Below are 13,257 nucleotides of genomic sequence, written 5' to 3'. Positions count from 1 at the left end.
GTACATATTTCCATATTTGAAGCTTTGAAGTGGTCCGAAAACTGCGGTTCCTTATACAGACTGTAGTCCCAATTATTCTAAAAGTTTACAAACATTGTTTTTGTCAATATTGTATTCAAATTTATTATAATTGGACAATTTCTTGTGGAATTTAAATTATAAAATTTTGGTTTAGTTTTCAATGGTTTTCATCAGCCGTCATGACTTCCATAGTTTATTAGCATTTTTTCTCCGAAGCAGACTATTTTCATTGTTTTTGAGTTGAGACCATTTGAAGAAAGTAAAGACGAACAATTTGAAATATTTTTGAAATTGATTACACAACTCGACATTGTTTAAGTTGTTGTGATGGGCTCCCTGAGCACGTGCCAATAGAAAGAATTGATTTTTTGTAAATTTCGTGCGAAAACATGAAGTTGTAAATTTTGGATTCCATGATAAGATGCCAAGAGCCTCCATGGTTCCATTCTGAGAAAGAGAAATTCATGGAGGCGCTTGGTTGCTTAGAATGATGTCATAGCATTTATAGCAGGAAATACCAGAAAACAACTTTAATCTTTTGCAGGAAAATCACTAATATTCAATTCTATGAATTTTGGCGTGTTCAAGGAGCCCAAATCTATCATACCTTGACAAAACTGAAACCTTTACTGACATCAACTTGATAAACGTCGAGTTGTGTTTTTCGTAAATTGATTGAACTCCGATCAAATTTTGCTCTTTATTTCAATGGGCTTCAAAGCTTCATTATATCTTATTCTTCATTAAACTAAAAATATCTTTACTAAACTATAATGCGACACAAAAAAAACATTCTCCTAATTTAAAAAAAATCCTTCTGGTTTATGGATAGGCTTTATATATATATTTTGAAACAAAATGTAGGCCACGCGTATTCTCATTTAATGAACTGCTCTTTTAATATTCGACTAATAAAGCTAAAATGTTTTCGCTAATTTGCTGCTGTTATATAATTTTACATTTTATTGAATTTCATATCAAAGCAAGATTTAACAATCTTGTTCAGTCAAAATGAGTAAAATAATTTGAATTTTTGCGACATTTATCCCATTAAACATATTTTTTTAACGATAAAAGAAAACAAAAAATAAGATTTTTTAATTTTCACGGGAATCATCTACCCAAATAAAAAAAATATCGTTAAAATTAAACAGGCCCAAAAAAATTTGATATGTTAAAAATGTGATTTCAAAGATGAAAAACTCTTAATTTTATTGAGAATAAAACAAAGCTTGATTCTTTTAATTTCTTTCAGAAAGTTCAAAACTTTACCTTTCAAATAAAATAGTATAAAAAATAGTAGAATTTTTTGATACAGCGAATGAAAATATTACTAAATTTAGTTAGTTTCTAAAAAAACTCTTAAATCTGAACATTTCATTAAATGGTTCATATCAACTTGACATATACATATGTTCAAGCTTTTTAATTGAAAACTAATAAAATTTTATAAGTAAGTCTTTTTGGATAAAATATTTATTAAGCTGTTATTAAAAAAAAAATATTTGAGAAAATTGATAAATTTCACGAATTTCATACCGTCATGAAATCGTCAAAAATCACTAAACCTACATTAGTAATTAAACCAGGGTATTTCACTCGTCGAATTCTACAATAGTTCATAAGATTATTTGTATAACTTTCTGAGTTTGATAAATTATTTTGAGAAAAAATCGTTACATTTTCACACAAACATAAAATTTCACGGGATTTCGCGGAAAAAGCCAAATTTTGCAGATCGCGTCCGCGAAATCGTGAAATTTCACTAACCCTATTGATACACTCAACCCCCGGTGGTTGGTCACTTTTTCGTTTGACTCTTTTTTAGTTTGTACCCCGTTGGTTGGTCAAAGTCAAACTAAAAAGTGACGAACTGTCACTTTTTACACGGCGCTCACGCACACTATCAAAACAAACGTTGGGTAATGTGTGTGAACTTCGTGTAAAAGGAGTGTCAAACTAAAAAGTGACCCCGTTCGTTTGACAACAGTTGGTGTCCAACCATCGGGGTTTGAGTGTAAATAAACATTCTTCAAAAAAATCTATTTATTTTTTAAACTGTAAAAAAAATCAGTTCAGATATCTTGACATCTCGTTATTGCGTTGAACAAATCAGATTTAAATAATTAATAATTTTTCATGGTCTTTAATACCAAAAACTCTCTGTTTTATTTTATTCTACCTTCCAGACTCAATTTTCCGAAAGCCCCAAAAAAATCATTTCGGTTAATCGAAACACAAAAAAAAGTTTTGTAACTTGTAATTCATTGTTTAACTTCAATATGACCCCAACCATGCTCTAAAGTGATTTATAATTTTTAAATACAAGAGGCGGCCAAATTGGCGGGGTTGAAAAACTGGAAAAAATGATATGCTAAAGGCAAGCAACAACTCAAATTTGACTAAAATGAGGTCAAAGAACTCGAATTTTAATGTTTAAAATTAGAAAAAAAAGAATAATATTTTTTTTTGGTCCTGATTTGATTATCCGTCACATACAATCCTTCGGATAATTGAAACTTCGGATAATCGAGACTTTGGATAATCGAAACTTCGGATAATCGAGACTGGACAGTATTTTATCAAAAACGTCAATTCTAAACCCTGCCTAGTCCCACTCACACGAGTTTTGTCTCAAAAATCTTCACCCTAAATTTTAGCCAATTTGCCCATAATATTGTGAGATTTCCCAGGCAATAAGTTTACTGGTAGCTGGAGAGGCCAGCTAATGACTTGGTTGAAAACTTACCTAACACTTCAGAAGATGCAATACAGTGTTAGCTGTCGTAATAAAAGTCTCAATTTTGTGAGTTAATTTTGAGTGGTTTGACAGCTGTCATTGCGATTTTCTTTCCTTGATTTGACGAAAAGTACACGCTACAAGTTATCGTATCCAATAAGAAACAAGTTACAATTTTCAGGGAGTTTTAATTTTAAATATTCTCTGGAATAAGTTATTTTGCGTATCTAATACGCAGTGTGATAGTTTACACAGACCGTGAGGCAGGAGAGATGGTTGAATGTTCTAAGCAGTAGCGTGCCCAGCTCCTCGAGGAAGGTGGGGCAATATTTTGAAAATTACGTCGTTTATGGACGCCCCCTGCCCAAATTTATAACAAATTTCTGAGGATGGTGGGGCAGTTGCCCTATGTTGTCCACAGGGTAGGATGCTAGTAGTTCTAAGATTGGATTGGACAAATATCTGGTAATAAACACTTGATTTGAATTTCTCAAATAACACCAAAAATATATCACCATCAGAAAATGCATGACAGCTATCATAGTTCCCTTTCCATCTGTGTTTTATTTTGAGATTTTCTAGTCTGTCATAGAAAAACCTTATAGCTTATAACATCTTTTAAAAACAACTAATTAAATTAAATATATTGATGCAATTTACATTCCAGTGAGTTAATCTTCAGATATTTAAATTGTTACTCAATTTTAGCTAAACACAAATATTTGTTAAGCCTTCAATAGAAGAAACGTCAATTATATTATAATGTCAACAATAATTTAACTAATCCGAGGGTTTGTTCACGTACCCTACTCAGAAGATTGAATGAACTCCACTTCGTTCATCACCGAAAGCGCCTTCAACTAGGCAACACACTTTCCCATTCATCGAATGAACTCTTCTTTCCTTCCGCTCAAACTTTCCACCATGCGTTCGCGTTCGAGGGAGAGAGTGAAAGAGGAAAAACTTAAAACTTACTCACTAACTTAACTAAAGGTACTTGCACTAGGAGGGGAGGCGTTTAGTAGCGGCACTACTACAAAGTGGGCGCCAACAGCTGCTCCGGATGTGGCGGCTTCTCGAGCGGTGACCTGCGCTTCCGGCCCAGCACCATCGGGGCGAGGACGGCCAACGTCGCGGGAACCAGACCGGCACCGACGGCGGCCAACACCGTCGAGCTGTCCTGCAGGCCGCTGTCCTGACGCATCACCGTGAACTTGGGTGCGGTTACGCGCTTCTTTCGGGTTGGGGTCAGTGAGGAAGAGGCTGGCGCTGGGCTGGGTTGGGCTGGGAGGTCGATTTTGTTCTGGTGCTGTTGTTGTTGCTGTTGGTGTTGGTTGTAAGCTTGTTCGACGGTTTGGGTTGAGGAGGACACTTCGATGAGTCCGTTGTGCGAGGTGGTCATGTCGAGGGAGTTTTTCATCGGGAGGACGGTGAGTTTGACGGATTTGTGGGTGAGGGAGGTGGCTTGGGGGGCGAAGGTGATGGCGCGTTGACCTTTTCGGCGGGGGTATTGGTAGCCCTTGGTCGTTGAGATAAGAACCCATTCGCCGTTTCCGTTTTCCGGGTATGATTGGGGGTGGTTCCGGTCGGTGGTGGGTTGTTGGGGACGGGTTGAGGTGGATGAGTATTGTGGGAAGTAGGGTTTTCGGCCGTCGGTGATGATGTCTGCGGTTTGCTGGGAGGGTTTTTTGAACCCGTGGTCGTACCAAGTGTCTCCTCCGGAGTAGTCGGGGTTGTGCGACGAGGACTTGCGGTTGAAGTAGTCTTCGGAGGGTTTGTATCGGCGATTGTACAGGGATTCGAAGGTGGGTCTGGACGGTTTTTCGCTGGTGTAACTTGTGGGTCGATTTGGCACCTGGTACGAGCTGTCTCCGTAGTCAACGTAATCGTCGTTTGCGTAGTAGTTGTTGCTCGTCTGCATCGGTTTTGGTCGCGACATAATTTCTTCGCTCTCATTGCTTGTCCACTGGTTGGCCGAGTGGTACTGGTTTTGGTTTTGGTTGCGATTTCCGTATTTGTTCGAGTTGCTTTGCCACTTTGAAACTTTGCTTTCTGACCATGGAACCGCCTCCATCGTAACCCAACCGTCCTTTATGTTCCAGGGATGGGTTGTTTTCCCATTATCTCCTGACCATTTGCTGTTGCCTCCATGTCGTTCATGAACATCCGAAAAGTGCTGCACCTGGTCTTCTTTGCTCTGGTTCACATTCGTTGCTTCCACTTTTCCCTTATTGCCACTGGTATTGATCATGCTGATTTCGTTGAGCTTTTGCCGCGTGACTTGGTCGGCGTTCTTCAGCTTTTCCGAGTATTCCTTGAGAAACTTGTTCAGCAGGTCCGGCGAGTACAGCGTTTTCTTCGCCGAATTCCCCTTGGATCCTTTCGTTCCATCGTCAACAACCACGTGCGCATGATCGTCAACACTGGCTCCGCCTGCGTTCCGGTACCGAATGATTGGAAACTGCGGTTTCTGCTGAGTGGCCTGCCTGTTGGCTTCCTCCGGGTTTGCTTCAATAATCGTAATAGGTCTGGATCCAGGCACTTCCACCTCGTAAGTGGTAAAGTTCTTCGTAGTCTTCAGATGCTTCACAGAGTTGGTAAAGTGAATGGTTTCTGCAGTCACCGTCCCCACAATCAAACACACCACAATCAAAACGCTCTTCATCGTGTTTAATTCTTCCTCAAACTTCACCAAAACACCAAATGTTCTTCAATCACTTCGATAAGTTCAAACAATCAGAGCCAGGATTATTCGCTTGTCCACATCTCCACCACGACTGAGCCGAACCAGTCGATCTAACCTACTAATATAGTTTTCTGCGCTTTCAAACATGCTGTCGTCGTGCTCGTCATCGTCGTCGTCGTCGCGGATAAGACGAAAAATTATGAATAGATATGTTCCCTTTCATGCTGCGAGGGGGGGTTGGTGCCACCTGATAGACGCCCACCTTACCCCTTTCTTCTCCTTCCACCCCCGCCAATGATTCGCGATTAGGGCTTTAGTTTTGCCCAGTCTCGTCGCAGCCTCTGCGAGATGGTGTTGGAAAAAAAACTGCAATGCAAACACCATCCACCGCGCAGAATGGGAAGGTGAGCAATGGGCGATAGAGGCAACAAGGCGTGTGCGTGACTTGCTCATTGTGAAGAAAATTGTCCGTTACTTTTAAAAGGTGGTAATTTTGGCCTTTTAACTATCGATTTCAGCTCAAATCAAATTAATTTCTATAAAATTACAATACTTTTCAAATTTCCCAGTTAACGAGAGATGCTGTTGGATGCTGCTACCGAGTTGCTGTCCGAACCCGAACCCACATGCTTCCTTTTTCTCTCCGTGGTGGCGCTTGTCCGCAGCATCCGTTCCTTTCCCAGATTCGACCGCACCAAACAAAACAAAAACTCTATGGAAGAAAGCGTTTCGCTGCGATAATGAATGGAGCTGCAGCATTCTTCAGCTAAAGCTGCCATGATTACAGACTTACGGCCCTGGACAATGACTCGACAAAACCGGCGACGATTCCGGAACACCCGGAGCGCCAAACAAGCACCTTTTTGGGATTCGGTCAACCAATCCGGATGACTCGAGAGGGGAGGCTTGGCAAATATTCTTTCTTTCTCCCACATTTGCTATAATTAGAACAAGTCCAACCGTTCGAATTTTTGTTTTTTTTTTTCGCAAATCGGTGGCTTGTTGCACGCGCGTTGCTCGTTGCTAGAATTCTTTGCTGAGCTGGATTATATAATTGCGGGGTTGTTATCGTGTGATTCGTTTTGTTTCTTTTGGATGTTTGCTTAACGGTTCTTCCCGGCTTGACCTCGCGATTGAAATGAGGTCAAGATGATTCTCGTTGTGTAGAGTGCTTATTACGATTTGATCAATTCAATTATGAAATAGTTTCTTCGTCACTTGTCTGCGGCAATGTAGAGCAAAGGGCGTGTATTGGTCTCGCAGAAGACTGTTAATAAACATTAGTTCTGATATGTATTTAGTTTGATGACTTTACGTTTTTGAAATTTTAGGTTTTTGATTTTCTTTAAGAATTTTTATTAGCCCTGTTTTAATAAGCAGATAGGTTTATTCAATTTATTCGTTTAGTAGAGGAAATATTTGCCTTTAATAATCTCTATGATGATTGTAAATCTGATGTTAGTGAAAAAATGTCATTTCCCTGAAATGTTTGTTGTTATTTTAGCAAGAGAAATATTTTTTTATGATAGCCTCTACTTTTCTATTAGATTTGTCGGTGTAAATAAATAAAAAAATGTTTTTTGACTATGTAAATTTCAATCATTTAAGATTGAAGATACATAGATATGATTTTAATATCTGAAGATTTAACGATTTTAAATAGGGTTAATTTATTTGATGTAGTTTTTCTCATAAAATATGTCCTTCATTTATTCACAATAATAAACATTTCTGGAGAATCGAGTGCATTTCTAAAAATAAAACGGAAAAAAATCAAAGAGGTTCGGATGGAATAGATAAAAATAAAGCAAAACAAATTAAGGAAAACGGTTTAATCAGTCGTCAATCAATTTAAAAACATTAAATAATAAAATCATGTTTACAAAACAGTTTCGAAAATGTAATATGTGGCAAATTTATTGAAAAAATACTTTTTCCAAAATTTTAAGAATTAAGCATTTTAGCCTAACAATGTTAGGTTAACATTAAAAAAGTTAAAAATATTTTTTTTAACTTTCTGGAGTGAAAGGCTTGCTTTTTTTTAATTCTTTTTAAAGTTATATACTTCAGCTACAGCTGAGGCCGAGAGGTGAGGCAAAAATACTAATAAAATAAATTAAAAATTTCAAGCCCAGTTTTGATAGTAGGTGAAAATGTGTATTTTAATGCCCTGAAAAAAGAATTTAAAAAAGTTGAAGTGTGCGCTCATACTAACCTCTGACTTTTTTGCCGATATACATGTAAATAACCCCTTAAGCAAAATTACCGCAATTTACTTTGAACATAATTAAAGTTATGCTATTTTACAAATTTTCAAAATATGGATGAATCACTTGATAATTTGTTTTTCCTAAAGTTTGACATCTTTTCCGATCTGTGATCCTTAAATTGAAAGTTTGTGAAAATTAAACCGGTTTTATTTGATTAAAATGCATGAAAAAACATTTTGTAATCTATTTAAATTAGTTCAGAATCGGTTGCTATTTAAATTTAGTTATAAATATGTGTTGCCCCCTATTTTTTTGAGGAAATTGGCGACGGGGGTTGTGTGCGCTCAAAAATCTTGAAATAAAATTTTCAATTTTCATTTTTCATGCAAATAAAAAATACCCCAAAAACGAAATGTAGAAAACTATGTGTTTCTTCCTCTCTTTAAATTTTTAACGCTAAATACAAAGTAAACATCTATCCCTCCATTTGCCGAGGGCTTTGACACCTCAACACCAAATTGAGCTGGGGGGTGACAATTGCTCTCACTCCCTCAACAGAAATTCCACCATAATGTCGTTGAAAGCGAATTACCGCGCATGAAATGACAGCTGGTTTTTAACAATAAAAAGGCTTTGCCCATTCTTAGACAAAAAAAAGCACCTACTCAATTTGTTTTCCATGATTGTTTCAACCGCGAGCGCACACAGCAAGCCACGCGATAAACGTTACGAATGTTTGCGGTTGCACCCACCACACTTCGGCTTCTTCAACGTCATCTTCCTGCTCCGCCTCCCCCGCAAATCGGATCGGGGAATCATTATCGTGTGCATTCATCAACACCCGTAGCCGAGCCTACTATGCCTATCAAGAGACACTGTCACTTTCGTAACCGCGTGGTGTCCTCTGTGTTGGGTTGACTGCTGCAGGGCCCACTTGGATCCGCTTTTTTATTCGTAATTGAAGGTTGTTGGCGCTTTGAACGCCGAGTAGGCTCTGATAAGCGAAATTTTCTCCGCTGTTTGCTTACTTTGTTTGGGTTTCCTTTTTTTGTCGTTGTTGTTGCAAGGAGTCACTGCACTGACTGACAGCAGTTTATCATGTGGACAGATGTGTATTTGCCTGGGCTCTGTTTTTTGTACCTTCATTGTCGAGTGGATTGAAGACAATCACACCTTTAACGCTAATTCAGCCACAATTAGAAATTTAAACACCTACATGGTGACTTATGCATTTGCTATGGAATTCGAGTTGTGAGGAGAGACAGTTTTGTTCAACATTTAGTTAAATTATTTTTGAGCATTGTAATATCATTTTATTTTCTCTACTCAAATAAACTGTAGAATTTGTTAAATATGTACATTATAGTTTCTTTAAAATAGTAGTAAATTTTTACAGAGAGAGGGAGAGAGAGAGAGAGACAGAGAGAGAAAAAGAGAAACAGCTAAGCGACGAACCCGGTTGCTCTTTTTTTCAAGGCATGTGAGCACGTGGTAACTGTTGAAAGCAGCCAGACAAAGTTTGAATTTAAAAACGCCTTTGTGTATGCACTAAGCTGAACAGACACGCGAATATTCAAGAAAAGCTAAAAGAAGAGTTATACTGTTGAGCTAAACTAAGCTAGTTTTGCATGTAACAGAAGGAGCTTTATTGCCTTTGGAATAGCTATAAAATATTTATTTATTCAATCACTTTCATGATTTACCATGATAAACTAATTTACTTTAAAAAATGGGGGGGGGGGGGGGTTTACCTTAGGTGTGACAAGATGTGACGAAGGGGGAGGGGGGAGGGGTTTGCGAAACTGTGACGTCACGCTAGGTTTTTTTTATGATTGCATAATATAAATTTGAAATATACGCAATTAAATTAAATTCTCTTTTCTAAAATTGTTTGCTTACTATTATTTAGATGTACCGTCATCAAGAGTGACATTGGGTCTGGGGGGTGAAATTGGGTCATACAAATTTCTGCATTTTTGTTTGACCCAAACTCACCCCCCAGACCCAATGTCACCCCTGATGACGGTATCACATTATAATTTGTTATATAGTCACATTTTTTTCCAGCTGAAACTTCAATATTTGGCAAATTCTTGCTTGATAAAAAATAAATGCTTTGAAATCAGGGCGTTCATAAGAAAACTGCCATAAATGGTTTAAACTTATTAGATACAAAGCAGTGAAAAACAGTTTTCAAGATTTGTTTATAATTGAATGTTATACCAGATCTTCTAATTCTTAAAAGTTACTAAACTGTTTTTTATATCATATTAAAATTTCCAAAAATGCCAAAATTTTGAGAGTTTAAAGATATAAAAACTATTGAAAAAATCCAATCGAAAACAAGGGGGGGGGGGGGGGGGTCTGGAAAAAAGTGACGTAATTTTTGAGGGGTGGTCAGAGCCAGCGTGACAAAGTGTGACATAGGGGGCTTAATTTTGGCCGATTTTTGCGTGACATACTTTATGGATGACGCCTAATTTGATTACAGTTTTGCTGAGTGCGCTATTTTCAAAGCTTTTCATGGACATTTTGAAGTTTTTTGGAAAAATATTTATTTGCCCCTTAATTTTTCAGACCAATTTTGAAGGGTAAACTTTGAAAAATATTGGCAACGGCCTTAAATTAAACAAATACACGTTAAAAGTCACTCAAACACACTTCAAATACTCTGAAAAAAATCAAATAATTTTAATCAACAGTGCATTCCCGTTTTTGACTAAAATTTTTTCAACTTTTCATGATTTTGACAAAATCTAAATTAATTTAGTTGGTTTGGTCTCGTAATACTTGCAAAACATCAATTATTTAATATCATTTAAATATACTTATTTCAAATGCAAATAAGATCTTTTATCATAGAACGATTTATTTTTCTTTGAAGGTTAAAAATCATCTATTTCGTTCTTTAAGTGATTTATGGATATTCCCGTAAACCACATCTATCATTATGAAGGGTTAACGATGTTTATTGATAGTTCTCACACAAATATTAGATGCTTTTTTTCTTTATATTAACATATCTCTGTTTTGGCAGCATAAAAATCACGTCGTGTTGACAAAAACGGGATGGCACTGTATTTATTTTGATATTAGTTGTGATCAACAATGTGACGTTTCCCTTATCTTTTTATATTGTACTCTTGATTGTTATAGACCAACTATGTTTGTAAATGAAAAGAGGTAACAATTTATATCAAAATTGATCTAAACTCATTCATTACGGTTTTTTCTTCATCCTATATATCACCCACAGAGATTTGCATTTCCGATCTAACAGTGCCGTAGGCTAGAGCATATAGCTGACCAACGAGACCCATGACGCGATCTCATAGTGGTCTTATGCCCTCCCCACTTGTGTTCGTCTGGAAAGGGGGGAAGAAACTGTGTTTCATTCATTTTCATTCATTGAAAGCAAATAGACGCTCCCGTTTCCAGCCCAACACCGCCATTCACTCTGTCTTGGCAGACTCTTGGTCGCGATGGTGGCGACGAGAGCGGAAAACTTTCACTTTTCCACAGGGCACGAAAGTGTTGGAAAGAACCGGAAAATGACTATGTTAACTAGTCTGTCTTCTAGTCTCTCTGTCGTGGGGTGGCCACGTCAGGCCGGGAATCAACCCTTGACTGATTTTTATTTTGCTATTTTGAGTTTTAAATGCTTTTTCTTGCTTTTTGAAGATCATACATTTGTTGAAAGAATAATGATTGAACAATTATTAGGTCAGAGCGCTGTTGGATTGTTAAGGGTTAATAAAGAAGCTTCATAGTTAGTTTATTAGAAAAATAGCAGCCATTTATAAAAAAACTGATTTCCTAGTCCAGGGTTAAATTAACTTAGCGAGCCTCCAAGTCTAACCCTTCCATGGCTTGCTAGTACTGCCTGAAGCCACCGACACTGCCTGTAATGATTTGCCCTGCTCTCGCGGCAGCGTCGCGGTGACTCAATCGCAGTCGGCGTGTCGCGCGTCGTCAGCGTCGTCGTGTGAATATTATGAAAGAGAGCTCTTGCGAGCACGCGTAACTGGTTGAGAGCGAAACAGAGAGGTGGCGCGTGCAAGAGAAGAAAATTATTAAATTGTCGTAATCGCGGGCGCGCGTAATATTAGATCATCGACGCAGAGAGAGAGAGGCTCTCCTTCCTTCCTTTGGTGGTGGAAGGGGGGGTTTTACTATGCAAAATGAGGTCGCACGGTTTGACTCGTGAATGAAAGGTGAATGTCGGCCTATCACTTTTAGTTTTTTTTTTCTGTCTATTTCGTTCAACATGTGAACTAATTAACCAATTCGAAGTTCACACGAGCTAAACCGTCGTTCGTGTGGTGGTGGTGGAGGTTAGTTTCTGCACGCACACACCACGATACTTTTTTTCCCTTTACCCCTTGAGGTTCCAACAAATAACTGCAAATTGATAATTAAAGGAAATTCTCATGAAACAGGTAGGATTTGATTGTGTGCTTTTGGCCGACAGCCGAGGCAAAGCAATCGGTAAGGAGGAAGGTGCCTATTATGGCTCATTAGGAACTGTCTCACGATCACGGAGGGCAAAAGCCTTTCCACAATGCACTGTTGCTGCTGGTGCAGTACGCAGGCAAATTTGTTGGTGAATGCGAATTATGAAAAAAAAGGTATGTCGACTAGTTTTTTTTCTTTATTTCTTTCTTCCTTTTGGCAGCAACCAACTGCGGTTGTTGCGGAAACAAAAACAAACTGTAGCGATGCGATAATTACAATTCGAGTGCCGAAAGGGTTCGAGCCAAATGATATGCTATTATCGTATCTTAGTCGATGTTTAATGATAGTAATAGGGTGAGACAAGACAAGTCAATTTTTCCGCGGTTTTGTGTGTTCGAGTTTGCTTTTGGTTTTTTTCGGAAGCGTGTAAGACAAAGTTAGCTGTTTGATTGCTTTTGCCTTTTACTGAAAATGTTGGAAAATTGAGTTAAATTTTGTTGGTAATATTATATTAGCTCCCAACGATTTGAAATAGAAAACATGTGTCAGCCTTAGATTAACCTCAATCACCACTGTGTTTTTTCGTGTAATTTAAGATTAAAAATTTGGAAGGTTACATTACCTGAAATGTTGCGGAGTAAACTTAAATATTTTGTCATGTCCCTAACATTTTTCTACTTGATTTTTTGTTTGAAAATGTTACTGAAAATTGATAGAAACATCTTGGAGACACATTCTTTCTGAACAATGACCTACAGTCCAAGGCAAATGTCCAAGGAATGCTATAAAAATAAAATGTTAACCATCAAATGCCTACCTATTATTTCTTTTGTTTCCATTTATTTTATCACCATCGTGTTCCCCAGACAATTTTACATAAGAATCATTAAAAACCTCAAACTAAATCTTACTAAGGTCGAGGAATGGCTCTGCATCAATAAATTCTCTAAATATCTTATAAAACGTAAAAGAAATAATATTGGCCGTCATTTGAGGGTAAATATTATATACTTACAGCATTCCTTGGAAAGTTCCTATAAAATACAACCAGAAGAAATTATTTGGTCTAATAGTTGCAAGGTTGCGAGTGAAAGAACAAAAAAATGTGTTTAGAAAATCGTCCAAAAAAGGGGGTGGTGCCAAAA

General features: G+C 37.6%; 1 protein-coding gene across 1 annotated transcript; it reads right to left on the bottom strand.

Annotated features, from left to right (window-relative positions):
• Window positions 1-3,518: 3,518 nt before the first annotated feature.
• LOC120423221 (uncharacterized) lies at window positions 3,519-5,472 on the bottom strand. Its single transcript, XM_039586930.2, has one exon. It carries the CDS (start codon window positions 5,424-5,426, stop codon window positions 3,795-3,797), a length of 1,632 nt encoding a protein of 543 aa, XP_039442864.1. The 5' UTR covers window positions 5,427-5,472; the 3' UTR covers window positions 3,519-3,794.
• Between the last annotated feature and the right edge of the window lie 7,785 nt (window positions 5,473-13,257).

Source organism: Culex pipiens, chromosome 3 (genome assembly GCF_016801865.2).
Source record: "Culex pipiens pallens isolate TS chromosome 3, TS_CPP_V2, whole genome shotgun sequence".
In the NCBI taxonomy this organism is placed as follows: Eukaryota; Metazoa; Arthropoda; class Insecta; order Diptera; family Culicidae; genus Culex; species Culex pipiens.
This window is presented reverse-complemented; position numbering and strand designations above follow the sequence as displayed.